This window comes from Balaenoptera acutorostrata, chromosome 1, assembly GCF_949987535.1.
Source record: "Balaenoptera acutorostrata chromosome 1, mBalAcu1.1, whole genome shotgun sequence".
NCBI classification, from domain to species: Eukaryota; Metazoa; Chordata; class Mammalia; order Artiodactyla; family Balaenopteridae; genus Balaenoptera; species Balaenoptera acutorostrata.
In genome coordinates, this window is record NC_080064.1 from 145,501,343 (window position 1) to 145,527,415 (window position 26,073).

At 37.9% G+C, this 26,073-nt stretch overlaps 1 protein-coding gene across 1 annotated transcript in view; it reads left to right on the forward strand.

Annotated features, from left to right (window-relative positions):
• Positions 1-26,073, forward strand: part of LOC103000162 (uncharacterized protein C1orf21) — a 149,859-nt gene that overhangs the window by 104,746 nt on the left and 19,040 nt on the right. Inside the window, exons 3-4 of the mRNA XM_057549766.1 lie at positions 14,879-14,955; positions 22,868-22,928. Coding sequence (XP_057405749.1) covers positions 14,879-14,955; positions 22,868-22,928 — 138 coding nt within the window. The remainder of the gene's footprint in view (positions 1-14,878; positions 14,956-22,867; positions 22,929-26,073) is intronic.

Consider the following 26,073-nt stretch of genomic DNA (forward strand, 5'->3'; position numbering starts at 1 on the left):
GGATTCCTTTTATTTCTTTGTCTTCTCTGATTGCTGTGGCTAACACTTCCAAAACTATGTTGAATAATAGTGGTGAGAGTGGGCAACCTTGTCTTGTTCCTGATCTTAGTGGAAATGGTTTCAGTTTTTCACCATTGAGGACAATGTTGGCTGTGGGTTTGTCATATATGGCCTTTATTATGTTGAGGAAAGTTCCCTCTATGCCTACTTTCTGCAGGGCTTTTATCATAAATGGGTGTTGAATTTTGTCGAAAGCTTTCTCTGCATCTGTTGAGATGATCATATGGTTTTTCTCCTTCAATTTGTTAATATGGTGTATCACATTGATTGATCTGTGTATATTGAAGAATCCTTGCATTCCTGGGATAAACCCCACTTGGTCATGGTGTTTGGTCCTTTTAATGTGCTGTTGGATTCTGTTTGCTAGTATTTTGTTGAGGATTTTTGCATCTATGTTCATCAGTCATATTGGCCTGTAGTTTTCTTTCTTTGTGACATCTTTGTCTGGTTTTGGTATCAGGGTGATGGTGGCCTCGTGGAATGAGTTTGGGAGTGTTCCTCCCTCTGCAATATTTTGGAAAAGTTTGAGAAGGATAGGTGTTAGCTCTTCTCTAAATGTTTGATAGAATTCCCCTGTGAAGCCATCTGGTCCTGGGCTTTTGTTTGTTGGAAGGTTTTTAATCACAGTTTCAATTTCAGTGCTTGTGATTGGTCTGTTCATATTTTCTGTTTCTTCCTGGTTCAGTCTCGGCAGTTTGTGCATTTCTAAGAATCTGTCCATTTCTTCCAGGTTGTCCATTTTATTGGCATAGAGTTGCTTGTAGTAATCTCTCATGATCTTTTGTATTTCTGCAGTGTCAGTGGTTACTTCTCCTTTTTCATTTCTAATTCTATTGATTTGAGTCTTCTCCCTTTTTCTCTTGATGAGTCTGGCTAATGGTTTATCAATTTTGTTTATCTTCTCAAAGAACCAGCTTTTAGTTTCATTGATTTTTGCTATTGTTTCCTTCATTTCTTTTTCATTTATTTCTGACCTGATCTTTATGATTTCTTTCCTTCTGCTGGCTTTGGGGTTTTTTTGTTCTTCTTTCTCTAACTGCTTTAGGTGCAAGGTTAGGTTGTTTATTCGAGATGTTTCCTATTTCTTGAGGTAGGCTTGTATTGCTATAAACTTCCCTCTTCGCACTGCTTTTGCTGCGTCCCATAGGTTTTGGGTCGTCGTATCTCCATTGTCATTTGTTTCTAGGTATTTTTTGATTTCCCCTTTGATTTCTTCAGTGATCTCTTGGTTATTAAGTAGTGTATTGTTTAGCCTCCATGTGTTTGTATTTCTTACAGATTTTTTCCTGTAATTGATATCTAGTCTCATAGCGTTGTGGTCAGAAAAGATACTTGATACGATTTCAATTTTCTTAAATTTACCAAGGCTTGATTTGTGACCCAAGATATGATCTATCCTGGAGAATGTTCCTGAGCACTTGAGAAAAATGTGTATTCTGTTGTTTTTGGGTGGAATGTCCTATAAATATCAATTAAGTCCATCTTGTTTAATGTATCATTTAAAGCTTGTGTTTCCTTATTTATTTTCATTTTGGATGATCTGTCCATTGGTGAAAGTGGGGTGTTAAAGTCCGCTACTATGATTGTGTTACTGTCGATTTCCCCTTTTATGGCTGGTAGTGTTTGCCTTATGTATTGAGGTGCTCCTATGTTGGGTGCATAAATATTTACAGTTGTTATATCTTCTTCTTGGATCGATCCCTTGATCATTATGTAGTGTCCTTCTTTGTCTCTTGTAATAGTCTTTATTTTAAAGTCTATTTTGTCTGATATGAGAATTGCTACTCCATCTTTCTTTTGATTTCCATTTTCATGGAATATCTTTTTCCATCCCCTCACTTTCAGTCTGTATGTGTCTCTAGGTCTGAAGTGGGTCTCTTGTAGACAGGATATATATGGGTCTTGTTTTTGTATCCATTCAGCCAGTCTGTCTTTTGGTGGGAGCATTTAATCCATTTACATTCAAGGTAATTATCGATATGTATGTTCCTATTCCCATTTTCTTAAATATTTTGGGTTTGTTATTGTAGGTGTTTTCCTTCTCTTGTGTTTCTTGCCTAGAGAAGTTCCTTTAGCATTTGTTGTAAAGCTGGTTTGGTGGTGCTGAACTCTCTCAGCTTTTGCTTGTCTGTAAAGGTTTTAATTTCTCCATCACATCTGAATGAGATCCTTGCTGGGTAGAGTAATCTTGGTTATAGGTTTTTCTCCTTCATCACTTTAAGTATATCCTGCCACTCCCTTCTGGCTTGCAGAGTTTCTGCTGAAAGATCAGATGTTCACCTTATGGGGATTCCCTTGTGTGTTATTTGTTGTTTTTCCCTTGCTGCATTTAATATGTTTTCCTTATATTTAATTTTTGACAGTTTGATTAATATGTGTCTTGGCGTGTTTCTCCTTGGGTTTATCCTGTATGGGACTCTCTGTGCTTCCAGGACTTGATTAACTATTTCCTTTCCCATATTAGGGAAGTTTTCAATTATAATCTCTTCAAATATTTTCTCACTCTCTTTCTTTTTCTCTTCTTCTTCTGGGACCCCTATAATTCGAATTTGGTGCGTTTAATGTTGTCCCAGAGGTCTCTGAGACTGTTGTCAGTTCTTTTCATTCTTTTTTCTTTATCCTGCTCTGCAGTAGTTATTTCCACCATTTTATCTTCCAGGTCACTTATCCTTTCTTCTGCCTCAGTTATTCTGCTATTGATCCCATCTAGAGTATTTTTAATTTCATTTATTGTGTTTTTCATCGTTGCTTGGTTCCTCTTTAGTTCTTCTACGTCCTTGTTAAATGTTTCTTGCATTTTGTCTATTCTATTTCCAAGATTTTGGATCATCCTTACTATCATTATTCTGAATTCTTTTTCAGGTAGACTACCTATTTCCTCTTCATTTGTTAGGTCTGGTGTGTTTTGAGCCTGCTCCTTCATCTGCTGTGTGTTTTTCTGTCGTCTCATTTTGCTTATCTTACTGTGTTTGGGGTCTCCTTTTCACAGGCTGCAGGTTCGTAGTTCCCGTTGTTTTTGGTATCTGTCCCCAGTGGCTAAGGTTGGTTCAGTGGGTTGTGTAGGCTTCCTAGTGGAGGGAACTAGTGCCTGAGTTCTGGTGGATGAGGCTGGATCTTGTCTTTCTGGTGGGCACGTCCACGTCTGGTGGTGTGTTTTGGGGTGTCTGTGGCCTTATTATGATTTTAGGCAGCCTCTCTGCTAATGGATGGGGCTGTGTTCCTGTCTTCCTAGTTGTTTGGCATAGGGTGTCCAGCACTGTAGCTTGCTGGTCGTTGAGTGAAGCTGGCTCTTGATGTTGACATGGAGATCTCTGAGAGATTTTTGCCGTTTGGTATTACATGGAGCTGGGAGGTCTCTTGTGGACCAGTGTCCTGAAGTTGGCTCTCCCACCTCAGAGGCACAGTCCTGATGCCTGGCTGGAGCACCAAGAGCCTTTCGTCCACACGACGCGGCCGCTCCGCTGGGCTCCAGGCCGGGCGCGTCGCGAGGGCTGCGCCGAGGAGAAGACGAAGGGATGATGGGAGCGAAAGAAACTCCAAGCTCCGATTCTGGCGGGCTCCTCGGCCTGTCCAAGCTTCCAACGCCGTCGCCGCTGCCTCGGGCTTTATATCGTTTATTTTTGTTTTTATTTCCATTTCTCTAGGAGGTGGATCAAAAAAGATCTTGCTGTGATATATGTCAAAGAGTGTTCTTCCTATGTTTTCCTCTAAGAGTTTTATAGTGTCCGGTCTTACATTTAGGTCTTGAATCCATTTTGAGTTTATTTTTGTGTATGGTGTTAAGGAGTGTTCTAATTTCATTCTTTTACATGTAGCTGTCCAGTTTTCCCAGCACCACTTATTGAAGAGACTGTCTTTTCTCCACTGTATATCTTTGCCTCCTTTGTCATAGATTAGTTGACCATAGGTGCGTGGGTTTATCTCTGGGCTTTCTATCTTGTTCCATTGATCTATGTTTCTGTTTTTGTGCCAGTAGCATATTGTCTTGATTGCTGTAGCTTTGTAGTGTAGCCTGAAGTCAGGGAGTCTGATTCCTCCAGCTCCGTTTTTTTCCTCTCAAGACTGCTTTGGCTATTCGAGGTCTTTTGTGTCTCCATACAAATTTTAAGATGATTTGTTCTAGTTCTGTAAAAAATGCCACTGGTAATTTGATAGGGATTGCATTGAATTTGTAGATTGCTTTGGGTAATATAATCATTTTCACAATATTGATTCTTCCAATCCAAGAACATGGTATATCTCTCCATCAGTTGGTATCATCTTTAATTTCTTTCATCAGTGTCTTATAATTTTCTGCATACAGGTCTTTTGTTTCACTAGGTAGGTTTATTCCTAGGTATTTTATTCTTTTTGTTGCAATGGTAAATGTGAGTGTTTCCATAATTTCTCTTTCAGATTTTTCATCATTAGTGTATAGGAATGCAAGAGATTTCTGTGCATTAATTTTGTATCCTGAAACTTTACGAAATTCATTGATTAGCTCTAGTAGTTTTCTGGTGGCATTTTTAGGATTCTCTAAGTATAGTATCATGTCATCTGCAAACAGTGACAGTTTTACTTCTTCTTTTCCAATTTGTATTCCTTTTATTTCTTTTTCTTCTCTGATTGCTGTGGCTAGGACTTCCAAAACTGTGTTGAATAATAGTGGTGAGAGTGGACATCCTTGTCTCATTCCTGATCTTAGAGGAAATGCTTTCAGTTTTTCACCATTGAGAATGATGTTTGCTGTGGATTTGTCATATATGGCCTTTATTATGTTGAGGTAGTTTCCCTCTATGCCCACTTTCTGGGGAGTTTTTATCATAAATGGGTGTTGAATTTTGTCAAAAGTTTTTTCTGCATCTATTGAGATGATCATATGGTTTTTATTCTTCAATTTGTTAATATGGTGTATCACATTGAAAGATTTACGTATATTGAAGAATCCTTGCATCCCTGGGATAAATCCCACTTGATCGTGGTGTATGATCCTTTTAATGTGTTGTTGGATTCTGTATGCTAGTATTTTATTGAGGATTTTTGCATCTATATTCATGAGTGATATTGGTCTGTAATTTTCTTGTTTTGTAGTATCTTTTTCTGGTTTTAGTATCAGGGTGATGGTGGCCTCATAGAATGAGTTTGGGAGTGTTCCTTCCTCTGCAATCTTTTGGAAGAGTTTGAGAAGGATGGGTGTTAGCTCTTCTCTAAATGTTGGATAGAATTCACCTATGAAGCCATCTCGTCCTGGACTTGTCTTTGTTGGAAGATCTTTAATCACAATTTCAATTTCAGTGCTTGTGATTGGTCTGTTCATATTTTCTGTTTCTTCCTGGTTCAGTCTTGGAAGGTTATACCTTTCTAAGAATTTGTCCATTTCTTCCAGGTTGTTCACTTTATTGGCATAGAGTTGCTTATAATAGTCTCATAGGATGCTTTTTATTTCTGTGGTGTCTGTTGTAACTTCTCCTTTTTCATTTCTAATTTTATTGATTTGAGTCCTCTCCCTCTTTTTCTTGATGAGTCTGGCTAATGGTTTATCAATTTTGTTTACCTTCTCAAAGAACCAGCTTTTAGTTTTATTGATCTTTGCTCTTGTTTTCTTTGTTTCTATTTCATTTATTTCTGCTCTGATCTTTATGATCTCTTTCCTTCTGCTAACTTTGAGTTTTGTTTGTTCTTCTTTCTCTAGTTCCTTTAGGTGTAACGTTAGATTGTTTACTTGAGATTTTTCTTGTTTCTTGAGGTAGGCTTGTATAGCTATAAACTTCCCTCTTAGAACTGCTTTTGCTGCATCCCATAGGTTTTGGATCATCATGTTTTCATCGTCATTTGTCTCTAGGTATTTTTTGATTTCCTCTTTGATTTCTTCAGTGATCTCTTGGTTATTTAGTAATGTATTGTTTAGCCTCCATGTGTTTGTGTTTTTTACATTTTTTTCCCTGTAATTGATTTCTAATCTCATAGCGTTGTGGTCAGAAAAGATGCTTGATAGGATTTCAATTTTCTTAAATTTACTGAGGCTTGATTTGTGACCCAAGATGTGATCATCCTGGAGAAAGTTCCATGAGCACTTGAGAAGAAAGTGTAATCTGCTGTTTTTGGATGGAATGTCCTATAAATATCAAATAAATCTATCTAGTCTATTGTGTCATTTAAAGCTTGTGTTTCCTTATTTATTTTCATTTTGGACGATCTGTCCATTGGTGTAAGTGAGGTGTTAAAGTCCCCCACTATTATTGTGTTACTGTCGATTTCCTATTTTATAGCTGTTAGCAGTTGCCTTATGTATTGAGGTGCTCCTATGTTGGGTGCATATATATTTATAATTGTTATATCTTCTTCTTGGATTGATCCCTTGATCATTATGTAGTGTCCTTCCTTGTCTCTTGTAACATTCTTTATTTTAAAGTCTATTTTATCTGATATGAGTATAGCTCCTCCAGCTTTCTTTTGATTTCCATTTGCATGGAATATCTTTTTCCATCCCCTCACTTTCAGTCTGCATATGTCCCTAGGTCTGAAGTGGGTCTCTTGTAGACAGCATATATATGGGTCTTGTTTTTGTATCCATTCAGCAAGCCTGTGTCTTTTGGTTGGAGCATTTAATCCATTCACATTTAAGGTAATTATCGATATGTATGTTCCTATGACCATTTTCTTAATTGTTTTGGGTTTGTTTTTGTAGATCCTTTTCTTCTCTTGTGTTTCCCACTAAGAGAAGTTCCTTTAGCATTTGTTGTAGAGCTGGTTTGGTGGTGCTGAATTCTTTTAGCTGTTGCTTGTCTGTAAAGCTTTTGATTTCTCCATCGAATCGGAATGAGATTCTTGCCAGGTAGAGTAATCTTGGTTGTATGTTCTTCCCTTTCATCACTTTAGGCATATCATGCCACTCCCTTCTGGCTCGTAGAGTTTCTGCTGAGAAATCAGCTGTTAACCTTATGGGAGTTCCCTTGTATGTTATTTGTCGTTTTTACCTTGGTGCTTTCAGTAATTTTTCTTTGTCTTTAATTTTTGCCACTTTGATTACTATGTGTCTCGGTGTGTTTCTCCTTGGGTTTATCCTGTATGGGACTCGCTGCGCTTCCTGGACATGGGTGGCTATTTCCTTTCCCATGTTAGGGAAGTTTTCGACTATAATCTCTTCAAATATTTTCTCTGGTCCTTTCTCTCTCTCTTCTCCTTCTGGGACCCCTATAATGCGAATGTTGTTGCATTTAATGTTGTCCCAGAGGTCTCTTAGGCTGTCTTCATTTCTTTTCATTCTTTTTTCTTTATTCTGTTCCGCAGCAGTGAATTCCATCATTCTGTCTTCCAGGTCACTTATCTGTTTTTCTGACTTAGTTATTCTGCTATTGATTCCTTCTAGTGTAGTTTTCATTTCATTTATTGTATTGTTCATCTCTGTTTGTTTGTTCTTTAATTCTTCTAGGTCTTTGTTAAACATTTCTTGCATCTTCTCGATCTTTGCCTCCATTCTTTTTCCGCGGTCCTGGATCATCTTCACTATCATTATTCTGAATTCTTTTTCTGGAAGGTTGCCTATCTCCACTTTATTTAGGTGTTTTTCTGGGGTTTTATCTTGTTCCTTTATCTGGTACATAGCCCTCTGCCTTTTCATCTTGTCTATTTTTCTGTGAATGATAGACATTCTGTGAATGATAGTTTCTTTTAATTCCTGACATAGTAACTTAGAGACTTGGTTCTAGGTTTGTTGGTAAACAATGAAATCTGTTCTGAGCAATTTCTTAAAACTCTGTTTGCTTTTTAAAGATTATTTTAAATATTTCCAGTCTACCTTGTGAAACAACTATGTGAATAATATTTGGTGCTTTAAAACTGATTTGCTCCACTTAACATTTACTTGATATAGAATGAGGTACATGGTTATATTTTAATTTATAGAAAGAATTTCCATAAAGCTGAGACTTTCCATGCCAATTTCATCACTACTAAATAATGCTAACAAATTACTAATAATTCTAATGATCTCCATGGACAGGTAATTATAATTACATTGACCTCACGTAATTATGATAACGGTGGGCCCAAGTCAACAGTTGCATTGCGTAGCTTGGGCCTTGCCATTTGCTATCATCCAGAAATTCTGGTAGAATAAATGTCACTCAGCTAATCACCATCACTCAGAAGAGAGAGGATACTATTCCTTTATAGTTGAAGGAGGTGGTGTCCTACTCGTGTTAATACTTCTTAGGAAATCACACAAATTTGTAAAACATCAAATGAGATTGTTTTCTCAGAGAGTATATCGTATGGGACACTCCCCAGAAGCTGGAATGATTACTCATTATTTATGTTATAGCTGAACATGTTCTTACTTTTAAATGTGTGTGTACCCCCCAAAAATCTCCTAATTCTAGTTAAAGTATTTACCTTTTCTAGTTTTCAGGTACTTTCTGAAATGCAGTGGTTAAAATGCACACACACACAGAGTCTTTGTATAGAGGGAAACCCACTGAGAGTTCTTACTTAGTGCTTTTGTATCTTTTATCTGTGTCGGCCCCTCATTAGCAGTCCCAGAAGCTAGTACTCCAACTCCCACTGTTTTTCTCTAGGCCTCCAGCTTCCTCCATCCATCTGGCCCCTGAGATTTCTTTGTAAGACAGAACTTCCTGCCATTGGGCACAGAAAAAAGAAAATGAAATTCCTCCTCACACTTCCAACCCAGACCAACTCTGGGAACCTCCCAGGACCCAGACTCAGTGGGACAACACAGGCAAAGAAGTGATAGGAGGAAAGAAGCTCCTTCACTCAACAACAAGGAGTGGGGTACTTTCTTCAACTCCCTGAATGCGTTGTGTTGCTTCCTTCAGAATTAAGGAGCTGAAGTTCAAGAAGACTTTGTAAAGAAGCTGTCAGTTTTTCTTGGTATTCTGACTTTCCCTTTGGGAGATGACCCTCGAGATTGGAAGCAGCAGAATAAATATATTTCGGTTTGACTGTCTTCAACATGAGAGAAGCTAAGAAGAGAATGATAAGTTTACTCTAGACACTGACGAGTGTGTTCTGTTCATAAAGAAATAAAATTCCAAGCAAAGGAGAAGTTGTTTGATTTGCTGTTTAAATACACCTGTCACTACCTGACATTAGTTTGCAAACATTTTTGAGAAGTGGATGCTTTTTTCCAGCATCATTTGAAAACCCCTGAATGTACAGTTCAAGGGATTGCTGCTCTGAGAGGCCTTGCTATTGACCCCGGAGGCAGCTCTGCAGAACACCAGGGCTCAGTTTGAAAACTGCTCTGTGGAAGACCAAGAGGGAGAATTCTAAGCACAAAGGTACCTTTCTTCTGAAATAAAAGTCCTCAAACTTTTTTGAGTTAAGAGTCACCTAGGACTCTTGTTTAAAATGCAGATTCCTGGGCACAATCCCAGAGTCTGACACTTAGGAGGTATTGTGTAGGGCCTTGGAATCTGTATTTTAACAAGCATCCTAGATGATTGTGATACCAATATGGATGGATCATAAAAACACAGCTCTACAAACTGCCTGCTGAGGGCCCTTTCAATGGCTTCATCTTAATCCCACTTGGTCCCAGTTTATTTTAGGTACTTATTTTATGAGTGTCAAATGTCATTAAAATAGTTTTTTCTTGCCAAGGGAAATAATATCTTAGATACCTCTTCCGTCATCTCCCAGTTTAATTCTCTGTTCCTATTCCTGGAGCACCCCAAATGTGGCATGGCTCTCAGCCCTCCCTGTTGGATCTGCTCCATCAGAGACTCCCATCAGTCTCATCCTTCCTCTGGCCTTTCTTGGTTTTGTTTGTTTGCTTGTTGTTTCTTTTTTTAAAGACAGGTCTCAAAAAAAATAAAGAATAAAAATAAAGACAGGTCTCTTTAAACTTCTCCTTCCCCAACAAACAAACCCAAAGCAGAAGTTAATTGGTGTTTGTAAGCAAATATAAAACTGACTTCTTTTTTTTTTTTTTTAAGTATTTATTTATTTATTTATTTATTTATTTATTTATTTATTTATGGCTGTGTTGGGTCTTCGTTTCTGTGCGAGGGCTTTCTCTAGTTGTGGCAAGCGGGGGCCACTCTTCATCGCGCTGCGCGGTCCTCTCACTATCGTGGCCTCTCTTGTTGCGGAGCACAGGCTCCAGATGCGCAGGCTCAGTAATTGTGGCTCACGGGCCTAGTTGCTCCGTGGCATGTGGGATCCTCCCAGACCAGGGCTCGAACCCGTGTCCCCTGCATTGGCAGGTGGATTCTCAACCACTGCGCCACCAGGGAAGCCCAAAACTGACTTCTTGATGTAAATACAGCGAACCAGTAAGCATATAAATGCTCCCATGTAGCAAGGTGCTAGATGTTCTGATAGAAAGACATATAAGAACAAATCCAAATAAATAAAATTTGTAAAATAAATAAAGCCCACAATGAGACACCCACTTGAATGACTGTAATTGAAGAGACAATACCAAGTGTTGGCAGGGAGGTAGAGAAACTGGAACCATCATGCACTGCTGGTGGGAATGTAAAATGACAGCCACTTTGGAAAACAGTTTGGTGACATCTTAAATAGTCAAATATAAACTTCTCATATAATCTAGCAGTTCCACTCCTTAGAGTCTACCCAAGAGAAATGAAAATGTATGTTCACTCAAAGACTTGTATATAATTGTTCATAGCAGCATTATTCATAATAGCCACAAACTGGAAACAGTCCATATGTTCATCAAGTTATGCATGGATAAACAAAATATAGTATATCCATACATTGGAATATTATCTAGCAATTAAAATAAATGAAACACTGAAATATGCTGAAGTATAGATGAACCTCGAAAACATTATGCTAAGTGAAAAATGCCAGATGCAAAAGGCTATATATTGTATGATTCCATTTAGGTGAATCTAGACAAAGCAAATTTGTAGAGACAGAAAGCAGATCTGTGGTTGCCGGGGACTACAGATGAGAACAAATGGGTATGACGAAACTTTTGGGGCTGATCTAACTGTTCTAAAACTGGATTGTGGTGATAATTGCACAGCTTTATAAATTTACTAAAATCATTTATAATGGGGGAATTGTATGGAATATAGATTTTATCACAATAAGGCAGTTAAATATTTTTTCTTAAAGCGTATACCACAATTAAATAATTGAAAGTTCTTTTCTATGCAAAAGAAATAGAAAGGCACTATGTATAGTTCAGGTGTGGCCTGCAGACCCCTGGAGGTTCCTGAGATATTCTCAGGGAGTCTTCAAGGTCATTTTCCTAATAATAAAGAAGCTATTTGCCTTTTTCAAGGCAGATAGCTGTTGACATTTGTACTGATGGGGCAAAAGCAATGGTGGGTAAAACTGCCTGTGCCTTAGCACAAATCCAGGCATTGGCACCACACCTTATTAGTAATCATAGTAGTACTATTATTAGTAGTACTAATAGTAGTTATTATTAGTAGTCACCACCACCAAGCATAGTGGAAGAATATATTCTATTTTCACTTAAGAATGCCCTTGATGGGGACTTCCCTGGTGGTGTAGTGGTTAAGAATCTGCCTGCCAGTGCATGGGACACGGGTTCAATCCCTGGTCCAGGAAGATCCCACATGCCACGGAGCAACTAAGCCTGTGTGCCACAACTACTGAGCTTGTGCTCTACACCCCGCGAGCCACAGCTACTGAAGCCCGTGCGCCACAACTACTGAGCCTGTGCTCTAGAGCCTGCGAGCCACAACTACTGAAGTCCACATGCCCTAGAGCCCGTGCTCCGCAACAAGAGAAGCCACCGCAATGAGGAGCCCGCTCGCCACAACTAAAGAAAGCCCGTGGGCAGCAACGAACACCCAACGCAACTATAAATAAATAAAATTGATTCTTAAAAAAAAAAGAATGCCCTTAATGAAGTAGTAGAAATTATTGAATTTTTTAACTCTTAGGCCTTAGATGCATATCTTTTTATTTTTGAATAAGATCGTTATCTCAAGGAAAAGCACTTCTGCAGTTGATTGAGTTGCAAGCTGAACTTGCAGCTGTTTTTTGTGGGACACCATCTCTACTGTAAAAAAAAGTGCCTGACAGACAAATTATGGATATTCAGACTTGGGTATTTGGCAAACAGTTTCTCAAAAATGACCGAAGAGAGCCCGTTATTCCAAAGAAAACAGTTGTCCGTGTTTGTTGCTGGTCATAAAATTCGAATGTTAAACCAAAATTAGAATCTTGGAAAACTCGTATCCACCACCATGAGCTTGACACCTTTTGTCAAGACTTTTCTCATGAGGGACTTCCCTGGCGGTCCAGTGGTTAAGACTCTGCACTTCCAATGCAGGGGGCACGGGTTCGATCCCTGGATGGGGAACTAAGATCCCGCATGCTGCGCAGTGCAGCCAAAAATTAAAATTAAAATTAAAAAGAAAGATTTTTCTCATGAGATTGATGCTGATTTTAACAAATGTGATTTTATTCATATTGTGTGATGAAATGTATCAAAATTTGCAGAATATAGGTAAGAAGTCTTGATAGTAAAAACTTTGAGGACTGCTGGCCTAGTGGCTAATAGCATGAACTCTGGGGCCATTCTGCATGGATTCAAATCCCAACGCTATTACTTATTACTTGTAGAATCCCAGTAAGTGTTTCACCTCTCCATGCCTCAGCTTCCTCATTTATAAAATGGGGAAAATAATGATACCTATCTCAGAGAGGTTTGTGGGCATAAAAGTAAATTAATATATATATACTTGTGAACATTAAAATGAGTTGATATATGCAACCAGTTAGAATAACATGTGGTGAATTGTTACTGATCTTGATGAGTGGTAATTTGTAAAAACAAATACATTATAAGTACAAAATAGATAGAAATCTCTATGTAGTTATATATATATTTGTAACCAGGAAATCTCCAGCTGCTTCCTCCCCATCCCCCATGCCCTCACCCCCCACCTCTGCCTCACCTTGGGTACTCTCACTTCCTGGAAGGGCACGTCTGTGCCTGATGTCCTAAAGTGTCCTCCCCATCTACTGAGTCTCTGTTTGGGGCGGTTCCTTCTTTTTTAGCAACCACACAATGTGTTTTTAAGGAAGATTTGGTGAGACAGTATAGTTATGAAGGGTACAGTTTAATAAATTGAATAGAAACAGAATACAATTATATGTCTTTGCATTCTTTGAATTAGAAGTCTCTTTCCTGCCTTAGCAATATTTTAAATTATGATGCATCATTTAAGTTCAAAGAGTTTAGGAAATTATGTGAATAGAGAAAAAGTATAAGGTTCTGTCACATCAAATACATCCATTTTCAGTGCTTAGTCCAAGCACACATAAAGTTTAAGGGAGAAAATGACTCATTTGGAGGGAACCTACATCTTCAGTCCTGCAGAGAGACTACAGTTGAGCTATTTTTATCTGTGTTTAGAAAAGTTAATTATGTGCTGACATCATTTATTTGTTCTACCAATATTCGATGAGTGCCTCCCATGGAGTGCCAAGCCCCTAGCCAGGCACTGTGGTCCCAGTTGTAAAGAAGGGATGTGGGTCCCGCCCTCCTGGACTTAGTGCATTAAAGTTTACTAATTGTTCTCCCACCTTCTTTGTAAAAAAATAAGGTAGTTCATCTGTTGTTCACTGACTACATCAGCAGAGGGAATAGTATATATTTCATACTTTTTAAATGTTCATGAAAACATTCTCGAGTTTAGTGTGAGGTAAAGAAGGTAAGCTAGACTGCTAAAGAACTGTAATGATTGTTTCTTCTCCTGGAAGGTCACAAACAAAATTACCTTCTATTTTGGAGGACTGACGTTGTACAGATATGCTCATGTTTGATGGTAAATAGCAAACAACCAGGCATGTAAGTCGTTGCAGTTTCACTGATTTACATGGCTTCTGCTATCCTAGGAGAAATAACGAGCTCTTGAAAGAGCTCATTTGGGGACCATCTGTTTATGTGCCATCCCACATCACTCTGCCTGTGGTGAGAATGGTGGGTCGGCCCACAGGACTTTTTATTCCTTGCCCCTGCCTACCCCAGGTCTTTAATTATTGCCACACCTCAGGTTGCTTGAGTGTATATAGTCACCTGTTAAGTAGGTTTAGAATAGTCCTTCCTTTCATTTTCGGGGGTATATTTAGAGAGCAAATTTTAAAGCACCTTAAATATTTTTTTAAAGATAATGTAAAAACACAAAGCAGTAGTATTATTGAGACAGTGTGCTTACTGATATACTTGTATTTTAAGATTTGAGAGTATTTCTTTCCTATGCGGCTTGTTTACTGGAAATAAGAAATCAGATCAAGCTAAAAGCCAAAGAAGTATTTCTGGAATACAGGCTACTATTGAGTTTCATTAATTTAATGGAATTCAATCTCAATATTCATTATACATGGAAAATATTAGCTATTTTTAGTCACGTTCTTGTCCTGTCGCTGCTAGGGCCTTATGCAAACTTCATGTGTCAGTAACTGCAATTGTCTTTCACAAATAAAATGCATGAAGTCACTTAACCTGGGCAAGCAAACAATGGCTGTGGTTGTACTACTGCTGTTCTTTTTCACTAGAATCTTCTGTTCTTTGATTCTCTTACTGTTTTCAGTAACTCCACCTAAAAATCAAATATTACTCACACGTTATTTTCTAAAAGGAGCCATAGCTGTTATAAAAGTTAATTCCTCTTTTCATGACAATGTTCCCTGTTAAAATATTTGGCAGTTCTACTTGTAATGTGTGACATCTTTGTAAGGACTTTTGTCCTTCCCAACCTCAGAGGCTCCCAAACAAATCTAACATTTTGTTGATGAAAATTTATGCTCTTGTTTAATTGCTGATTCTCATCTTGTCTTTTACATGTGTGTTTATGTGTTTCAGGAAAAAAGTGCCAGTTCAAATGTAAGACTTAAAACTAATAAAGAGATTCCGGGATTAGTTCATCAACCTAGAGCAAAGTAAGTTCTAGTTCCTATTTTCCTATATTGTTTTTAAAGCTAAAAATGTTTTTAGAGTGACCTCCATTTTGCCTGCCAGATAACCAAGACTTATGATAAAGCCTCAGTAATTGAGACAGTGTGATTTAGTCTAATGGAACAAAATAGAGAGACCCAAAACAGACCCACAATATATGACAGAGCTGACACTTCACATCACTTAGAAGAAAATGAAGGGGAATATCTGTATAACCATGGGGTAGGGAAAAACTTTGAATAGGTCACAAAGGATGCAGATCTTAAGAAAAATGATTAATTTTTGTGACTACATTAAAATTAAGAACTTCTGTTTATCAAAATATACTATAGGAGAGTAAAAGGCCACAAAATGATGGAATATATTTATAATACGTATAATTAACAGTAGTTGGGTTTCCAGAATATATCAAGTAATTCTATGAATCAATAAGTAAAAGACAGAACTCATAGAAAAGCAGGCTAAAGACATAAATAACCACTTGACTGAAGAGGAAACATGAATAGCTAATGCATATGCAAAAAATACCATTTCACACCACAAGATTGGCAGAAATTTAGAAGTCTAATGATACTAAAATGTTTACCAGAATGTAGGGATATAAACTGGTACAATTACCTTGGAAAACAACTCCACTCTCAGGTGTATACGCTAGAGAAACTTGTGCATGTGTGCCAGCAGGCATATTTTGAAATGTCCATAGCAGCACTGTTTACGTGAGCTCTTAAAGCTCTTGAAGATATGGGACTTCCCTGGCAGTCCAGTGGTTAAGACTCCATGCTTCCATTGCATAGGGCATGGGTTCCACCCCTGGTCGGGGAACTAAGATCCTGCGTGCCTCATGGTGGTGACATGGCCCCCCCAAAAAAAAAAAGCTCTTGGAAATAAAACCCGAATGTCCATCAGACATGTAATGGATAACAAAAATGTGGTATATTCTTATGATGGGAATGCTACATATCAGTGAAAATGAATGACCAATAGCTACCCAGATCAAGATAGAGGAATCTCATGAAATGTAAGGTTGTACCAGTAAGGTAGGTGGTAGTACCTGCCTATGTACAGTTTCATGCATATAAAGTGCAAAAACAGGCAGAGCTAAGCCATATATTATATATATGTACTTGGTAAAACAATAAAGGCAAGCAAGGAAATGAAAAGACATTAAATTCAGAATAGTGGTTCTTTCTACTGGATAGAAGACAATGGGACCAGAGGTTCTATCTCTTAATCCAAGTGGTGGTTACATGCGTGTTCCTTTAATTATTATTATTTGAAAATGTACAAATAACATTATATGTTTCCTTTTTTATGTGTTAAGTATTTCACAATTAAAATGCTAAAGAGAATAATGAGTAGTTTCTATATTGTTCTGAAACTGAGTCTACCTTGGTGATAAAATACACTTGTGTGACTTTGAAGCTACCCGCCCTTTCTTCAAAGAAGCTGTAATCCCAGAGGCTGCAAATCTCTTTTGTGTTGTTCTGCCTAAATATGAACAAATTCCCTAAGGGTGCTGATCACACGAGTACATCTGACACAGTCACCACCATCCCCAAATAAATTTAACTATGACATATATGTAAATCAATATCGTAAGTGGAAAAAGTTGTGCTCTCTGGTTCTTCCCAGGAGGTTGAGACAAAAATAACATAATCACTTTAACCTGGCTGAGTGTCTGGAATTGCTGCAGCCTTGGCCACTGTGATATGGTGTTTAGGGCTCTTCAGGGGGTGGTGAATGAGCTCAGGGATTGAAGTTTTTACTTCCAAAGAAAACTGGACATTTTAAAATCCATTTATCATTTACAGTGTCAGTATAATGGGACAACCGATTTTTTTCACCCTCAGGTAAATGTCATGCTATAATCACAACCTACCTAATCCACTTCACTTGTAATCACTTTTATCTACACTAATTTTATCTGCCTCTGGGGACAACAGATACCTGATAACACTACCAAATCATCTTTTCATCCAAGCCATTAGATATATGCTCCTTTTAAATGCTTCTAGAAAAAGACTCTATTGAGAATTTCTTTTTTCCTTTAAAGCAAATACTTATTTAACTTTGACACATTGAAATAGCATGCTTTGCAGACTGGCATGTGCTGAAGCTTTCAGAGAAGTTGATTAAATTGACTCATGTGTTTACATTAAAATTATGAAGAAAATCACCTGTTTTTCACACAGCATAATGCTCGTGTGTGTGTGTGTGTGTGTGTGTGTGTGTGTGTGTGTGTGTGTGTGTATTTTAAACTGTGAGTCAGATCATTGGGTTTCCGGAATTCAAGTAAGAAATTTTTCTAGAGGGCTAAGAGAAGGGTTTTACTTTTTCTACTCGTTGACATAATGTAGTATCCAGGAAATTATTATTTATCATGCAGCTGTATAAAATAAGATGAGGCTTTTTTCCCCATGAGTGGACGGACAATCCCATACCTGATAATGGCAGATTTATTAATAATGAAGGCAGATAATGCTCACACCTTCATTTGATGCACCACGTAGAGCACATTCTTACTGACTTTGTAATCTCAGGCCAGTGACGTTATGTCTGTGAGCTTCAGTTTTCTCCAAGAAAAATGGAGGTGAAAAATCCTGTCTTATAGGGCTGGGGCTTAAATGAAATAATGTATGCCCGGTTCTTATCACAGTGTCTGACACTTGGTAAGAACACCTTAACAATTAGAAACCACCCAAATGCCCTTTGACAGGAAATTGGATAGATGAACTATACTGTATTCACACAGTGGAATATTAGCAGTTAAAACGAATGCACTGCAGCAATGCACAATGCTGGATGGACCCTAGCAATATAGCACTAGAACAAAGAGTAAGTCCTGAAACATTACACAGAGCATAATTCACTCTATAAAGTTAAAAACAACTAAAATAAATCATCTACTTTTTAAGCATATAGAGAGAGTAAAGCTATGTAAAAGGAAAGCGGGGGCATGATGGTTCCCTTGAGTTGGGAGAAACACACATGGGTAGGACGTAAGTAACCTCTAGGTTGTTGTTAAGATCGCAGCTTTGTAGAGGGAACTTAACCTCAACATAATAAAGGCCATATATGACAAACCCACAACATGGTCAACATCGTTCTCAATGGTGAAAAACTGAAACCATTTCCTCTAAGATCAGGAACAAGACAAGGTTGCCCACTCTCACCACTATTATTCAACATAGTTTTGGAAGTTTTAGCCACAGCAATCAGAGAAGAAAAAGAAATAAAAGGAATCCAAATCGGAAAAGAAGAAGTAAAGCTGTCACTGTTTACGGATGCCATGATACTATACATAGACAATCCTAAAGAGGCTACCAGAAAACTACTAGAGCTAATCAATGAATTTGGTAAAGTAGTAGGATACAAAATTAATGCACAGAAATCTCTTGCATTCCTATACACTAATGATGAAAAATCTGAAAGAGAAATTAAGAAAACACTCCCATTTACCATTGCAACAAAAAGAATAAAATACCTAGGAATAAACCTAAGGAGACAAAAGACCTGTATGCAGAAAACTATAAGACACTGATGAAAGAAATTAAAGATGATATAAACAGATGGAGAGATATACCATGTTCTTGGATTGGAAGAATCAACATTGTTGATTCAGAAACTGCTTAGTAGGTAAAGGGTTTTACTTTAGACTAATGGAAATTCTTTGGAACTAGATAGAAGTGATGGTTGTACATTTTGAATGAACTAAATGTCGCCGAATTGTTCACTTTGAAATGGTTAATTGTATGTTATGTTAACTTCACCTCAATAAATAATTTTTTTACGTGGTGACGGACTTCCACTTCCATTTCCGGACTAGATGGAGTAGACACACTTTCCCCATTCCTCCTACTAAATAAATTCCTCCCCTGGATGTTATATATAAAACAAATTAGGAGGCAGGGGGCAGTTTGCTAAATATGATAGGGTGGCTCAGGGAAGACATCTCTGAGTAAGTGACATTTTAGAGACTTGTGTAAAGGGAGGGAGTGGGCCATATAGACATCTGAAAAAGGATTTTGGGGTGGGGATTTATCTTGTTTGAGGTTTTTTGGGGGTGGGAATTTATCTTGTTAAGGTGCTTGGTGGTTACATATACTACCCAAAGCAATCAACAGATTCAGTGCAATCCCTATCAAACTACCAATGGCATTTTTCACAGAACTAGAACAAAAAATTTCACAATTTGTATGGAAACACAAAAGACCCCAAATAACCAAAGTAATCTTGAGAAAGAAAAACGGAGCTGGAGGAATCAGGCTCCCGGACTTCAGGCTATACTACAAAGCTACAGTCATCAAGACAGTATGGTACTGGCACAAAAACAGAAATATAGATCAATGGAACAGGATAGAAAGCGCAGAGGTAAACCAACGCACATATGGTCACCTTATTTTTGATAAAGGAGGCAAGAATATACAATGGAGAAAAGACAGCCTCTTCAATAAGTGGTGCTGGGAAAACTGGACAGCTACATGTAAAAGAATGAAATTAGAACACCTCCTAGCACCATACACAAAAATAAACTCAAAATGGATTAAAGACTTAAATGTAAGGCCAGACACTATAAAAACTCTTAGAGGAAAACATAGGCAGAACACTCTATGATATAAATCACAGCAAGATCCTTTTTGACCCACCTCCTAGAGAAATGGAAATAAAAACAAAAATAAACAAATGGGACCTAATGAAACTTAAAAGCTTTTGCACAGCAAAGGAAAACATAAACAAGACGAAAAGACAACCCTCAGAATGGGAGAAAATATTTGCAAATGAAGCAAGTGACAAAGGATTAATCTCCAAAATTTAAGAGCAGCTCATGCAGCTCAGTATCAAAAAAAAAAAAAACAAACAACCTGATCCAAAAATGGGCAGAAGACCTAAACAGACGTTTCTCCAAAGAAGATATACAGATTGCCAACAAACACATGAAAGGATGTTCAACATCACTAATCATTAGAGAAATGCAAATCAAAACTACAATGAGGTATCACCTCACACCAGTCAGAATGGCCATCATCAAAAAATCTACAAACAATAAATGCTGGAGAGGGTGTGGAGAAACGGGAACCCTCCTGCACTGTTGGTGGGAATGTAAATTGATACAGCCACTATGGAGAACAGTATGGAGGTTCCTTAAAAAACTAAAAATAGAACTACCATATGACCCAGAGATCCCACTACTGGACATATACCCTGAAAAAACCATAATTCAAAAAGAGTCATGTGCCACAATGTTCACTGCAGATCTATTTACAATAGCCAGGACATGGAAGCAACCTAAGTGTCCATCGACAGATGAATGGATACAGAAGATGTGGCACATATATACAATGGAATATTACTCAGCCATAAGAAGAAACAGAATTGAGTTATTTGTAGTGAGGTGGATGGACCTAGAGTCTGTCATACAGAGTGAAGTAAGTCAGAAAGAGAAAAACAAATACCGTATGCTAACACATATATATGGAATCTGAAAAAAAAAGGTCATGGAAAACCTAGGGGCAAGACGGGAATAAAGACGCAGACCTACTAGAGAATGGACTTGAGGACACAGGGAGGGGGAAGGGTAAGCTGGGACAAAGTGAGAGTGGCATGGACATATATACACTACCAAATGTAAAATAGGTAGCTAGTGGGAAGCAGCTGCATAGCACAGGGAGATCAGCTCGGTGCTTTGTGACCACCTAGAGGGGTGGGATAGGGAGGGTGGAAGGGAGATGCAAGAGGGAGGAGATATGGGAATATATGTATATGTAGAGCTGATTCACTTTGTTATAAAGCAGAAACTAACACACCATTGTAAAGCAATTATACTCCAATAAAGGTGTTAAAAATAAATAAATAAAAATCGCAGCTTTGGTTTTTTGTTTTGGTTTCATGGGTGCTTATTATACTATTATTTTAAAAAATAACTAAATAAAAGTGAGCCATGAACTACTAGCCAGGGTGTGTCCTGCTGTGAGGATTAGGATTATGCCACTTCCCTGAGGTGCAATTGAAAAATAGTAATGATGATCATGAAGAAATAACTGTGTTTCGGCTAAGATTTGTCAGGAGTAATGGAATTTCATTTTTGCAGGTGAAGTGTTTGGGAATTAAGACCTTGCCTTCTTATACTTTCACAGCTTAGCTGTTCATTGTTTGGAAGCTTCTTTTTTTAAGTCACTTAAAATGGGAGCCGTGTATCTTTCAGTTCTAGAGCTCATTTTGTCCATCTTTCCTTCGTTTGATTACTTGTCATTAAGATTCAATAGTATCATCACCCTAGTCTCAGGAAACTGACAAGTCACAGAGAGAAGAGGCTCTGACGGCAGGGTTAACTCACAAGAGCTTTGCCGGGACCAGCTGGGAGCCACAAGAATGCTCCAGGGTATAAATGGAGGATAATCTATAAAAATATTGAGTCACTATGTTGTACACCCGAAACTAATATAATATTGCAAATCAACTATACCTCAATAAAAAAGAAATGTTCCAGGGAAGCGTTGTGTTTTCCAAGGTGGACTTTTAGTAATTAGAGAGAAATAGGAATAGCCGAAATTGTTAAGCTGTAGTAGTTAAATCCCAACCTACAGGCTTTTATAAAAGATTTTTAGATCTAATTAATCTTAGCATCAAGTATTCATACTTTATAAACTAAATGAGAAGCAATCCAATTATCCCTTCCTAAATCTTGAAGAAAGACAGTAAAGCCAGCCCAGCATGCTTCTCCGTCTCCTCCCCTCACTCACAATCATCAACTTGTCCATCAGAAGGGGTTTAAGAATCAAGTTGTTACCTAGGGACTGTTTCTCATAGTGCGGTGTGTACCCTGGAAGGTAAGAACTATTATTAATGCCACTGTGTTGATAGTTTCCACGTGAGAGGAGGACATCCCTATTTACCTAGGCGGGAGTCAGTCGGTAGGGGGTAATTGACTTCATCAGAGTGAAAGTTCTATCTCTGTCCCTATGGAAGAGATTTAGGGCTTCTCTCTGAAAGGAACGCATGAAGAATAGCAGAGTAAGCCCCACGCTTACTGTCTGGTTACACCATCTCTAAGACAACACACAGGTAACGAGGATCTCCATGGTGGGTGTTTGCTCCACCTGGCAGGGTCTGCTGCACCTCTAGGGATAACGGAGTTTATCTGAAAGAGCTCAGTTAGTGCATCGGGGTTTGAGAATACAAAAGTCACCCTTCCATTCAAGGTCCTTTCCCTCCTGTCCGTGAATCCTCTCTGCTCTCCTTACCTTCTTAGTTTTGTCCTCACTAACCACGTCCGTCTCATTAAGTATGCCGTTAAATAGCAAAGAACAGGTAAACACACAGGGCGAGGGCTACTCAGACATGCCTCCTCACTTACTCTCACGTTCCAGTGGATTTCAGTTCCAAAGAGGTGCATTTGCTGTCACCAGTACAGGAGATATTCAGGTCAAGTTCTCGGCTCGTTTGCTGCCAGCCCACACCTATACAGTCAGCTGAATACCATGCTGATGTTGACAGCCTGTGTGAAATACACATTTTAATGTAATAACTAGGATATATTTTCTTGTTACGGTTACACACAGGGTTGAAATATGCCATGTACTGCTTGCCTGTGCTTTTTGTTTTAATCACAAGGCAAAAACTGGGCACACACCTGCCAGTAACACCACTATAAATAACGTGTACGTTGAAAGGAAATTGCGTTCCTTAAATCATAGGAACTGGTAGACTATTATGAAACACGTTTGCAGGATTACTGTAATGACATTTATCCTTAGTGTGACTTCAGAGTACTTCAGTGGAAAAGTCTGCAAGAAATAAATGACTGCCCCAAAGTTTAGGGACTCAGCATTTTTCATCTGAGGGAGCTAGGTTTAAGAAAACACTGAAATATGCACTTAACTACTCTTTGTTTTTCAGCATGCACATCTCTGAAAGCCAACAAGAATTCTTCAGAATGCTGGATGAAAAAATTGAAAAGGTAAGAAGTAAAATAACGTGTTTCAAGGGAAATGTTGCCTCATGAGTTAGAGTAACGATATTCTGGTTTATTCTGTTACAAAGCTTTTCTTGCAAAGGGATGGTTAGAGTTAAAACAAAACATCCCCACACCACAATGTGGCTAGGAGAATATTTAATGTATAACAGAGCTTCCCAGGATCCTGGGCTACCGTTGATCATTCATTAAAGTATGGCAGGTCAGGTAGAGACTGGTAAGAGCCTTTGCCTAGAAACAGAGCATTGCTATCTATCACTGTGTATTGTCTGCACTTGATGCCCTGCTCGGACCTCAGACTGCAAGCAAGGAGGTCCTTAGCACCTGTCTACTACATACCCAACGCTGCTCTGAGTTGTTTACAAATGTCGCAAACATGTTGCAATCAATACCTTACCTCAGGGAAGTGGCCGTGAGACAGGTAATATTTGCATTTTACAGATAAGGAAATTGAGGCTCATGCTTGAGTAACTTACCCAGGTTTGCAAGGCTAATAGCAGTAGTGTTAGAATTCCAGCTCACGTCTGTCCGACTCCAAAGCAGAGTCTCCGGGTTGCTTCTCTAAAAGTGTGTGGATTTTACAGTGACAGTAAGACACAAAGTTGATTCATGTGGAAATTTAATCCATACTTATGATCTCAGAGTGCCATATGCGAATTAACTGAATGAAGGGTTCAATATGGTAATCATTAAAGGCTTACATGCTTAGAGAATTTAAATTTATCACTGCAGGAAGTGAATTTTAAATACTAAAGTTATACATCTGAGAATTATAATTTGAAAACCTTATTCTGAAGAAGAGTTAAATTCTAAATTCAGAACATATCACGACTATGGTTAAGGCATCACGGGCCAATTTTGCCTTTGAAATGTTTTCCATTTTAATTTTTACTTCTTTTTTACTTTTTGCGGCCCTTGAGCATTTCTTCCTGAATTCCTAGGTTATATACCTATCAGTCAGTGGAAGATAGTGAAAGAGGTCTTAAATTCATCCATATTTCAGTTGCAGACTCTTCTCTGAGGTGGACCTCTCCTGAAAGAATCATTATATAATCTTCTAATGCACCATTAAAAGACCAGCATATATTACCAATGTGAAAAATAGAAATGGGTAATGAACTAAAATAATAGTTTAATCTATAGTGTTCCTTGGCTATGCTTACATTCTTATTTGAGTATTTTTTCTTTTTTACTTTTAGTGAAATTTTAGCTTATGCCTGACTTTTTAGATTGAAAACATCATCTAGGAATAATTACCAGGTTTCACATATTGGTTCAAAAGCTGTTCAACTTGCCAGTAACATTTTGTTTTCAGTAAAGAGAAGCATAAAAAGCAATATTTTGTTCCTACTGTAATGGTGAAGATCCTTCTCTGGATTATTTTTCCTCCACTAGCTTTTTGGCAATAAAAATATTTGCTTCGTAGTCAGAGGTAGTCTGTAAAAATTGAGACCTGAATTGTAAGTTATCTTTTTAAACAACATTCACAGACCCTGACAAGGTGTTTTAAATGATCTAATCTCTTTCTGGTGTGATTCCATAATTGAAATTCTACCTCTTGTTACTCAAAACTGAAATTCATTGTTCCCATCTGAAATTCTACTTTCCTTCTTACTTTGCATCCAGGATGTAGACTATGATGTGTTTAGCACAACAAAAGCAAAGTTTATAACTTGATCATTTATTGGATGGAACTTTCCTTGGACGAAGGAACATTTATAGATTCAGCATAAACAGTGTTCCCACTATATATTGAATACGTTTATATTCAAAAACGAGCTGTTATATAATCTGTGATACGTGCCCAGTTACACATTTCTAAGGGAATTTTGTATCTTCTCTGAATCAAACTTTCCTATTTCTGCTCTCTTATCTAAAGTTCATCCTTCTGAATTTTGTGAATATGCTATCCTATGTATCATCTAAACATTAAGCCTCCCCAAATTAAAATGTTCCTTTTTAATATATGTGTTCAGCTTAATATAATCTTCACCATAGTTTACATAACCAAAATTGGAAGTTGGATTCTTATGAATCATTTTCCTGACTTTTTACCACTGCTAAATATTTCTTTGGTCCAACTAATATTTGGACAACCATAAATACAATTCATATCTATTCTTTAGGTTATATAGGATTGATTTTAAAAAACTAAACTCAGAGCTTCATGCTGAAAATTGGAGTCATTCTGAGAGGCCTTGAGTTTTGAGATATAATCTTTCTCAGAAATGTCCAGGAATTCCTTTTTTCTTCCTTAAATTGGTAAGAAGCAAAGTTGAGTGAATCTGTAGAGATTTAAACCTGCCGTTCCTTGATTCATCCTTTGTATTTATTGAATGTCTACAGGGCATAGTTTGATTTACCTTTCAACTCTCCTCTCCATACTAAGAGAAATCTCTGTTCTGTCTCTCTCAAGATATATGCAAAAGTACCATTAGTATAAGGAAACAAGGACTGCTAGATGGTTTAATACTTACAGGGAAACTTAGTGTGGACTACTGTAAATCAAAAATGATCATGGTGCCGAGCTGCAGTTTACTTTTGCACCACAACTGGGCAAGCAGTTTTCTAAGAAGTTATTGGTGTCAAAGAAAAGCAAGTAGCAAAAATGCATTAAAAAATTATTTAGCACTTTTGATGCTAAATTATTTAGCATCATTTAATTATTTAGCATACCAGACATTATGCTATGACTCAGGATAGAAAAAGAGATAGGAAATAAGGGATACAAAATAAGTAGGAAAGAGTCCCTTGACTTGAGGAGCTCAGTTTTAAATGCACATTTCTTTGAAAAGGTAATTATTTTACCAATGGAGGAGTCCTTCCTCCATCACCCCTTACGCCATTATCACCGTGAGTCAGGTCCTCCTGTATTGAACGTAGGTGTTTCAGGGGTCAAGTGCTGAAACTTGAGGTCCATGAACCAGGCAGTTGGGACATCCTTGGACACTTGGCACCATTTCACTATGCTGGCGTGAAGAAGGCCAGGACACTGAGCTGCATCTGGAGATGACCCCGGGAGAGATTTTTGTCAGGAGAGCAGTGAGAGTTCAAAAGAGCATTGTAAGCTCTGATCTACTTTTGCTTTTCCTTTTGGAGAGTAAAAAAATGCTGTGAAACAATGGGAGCA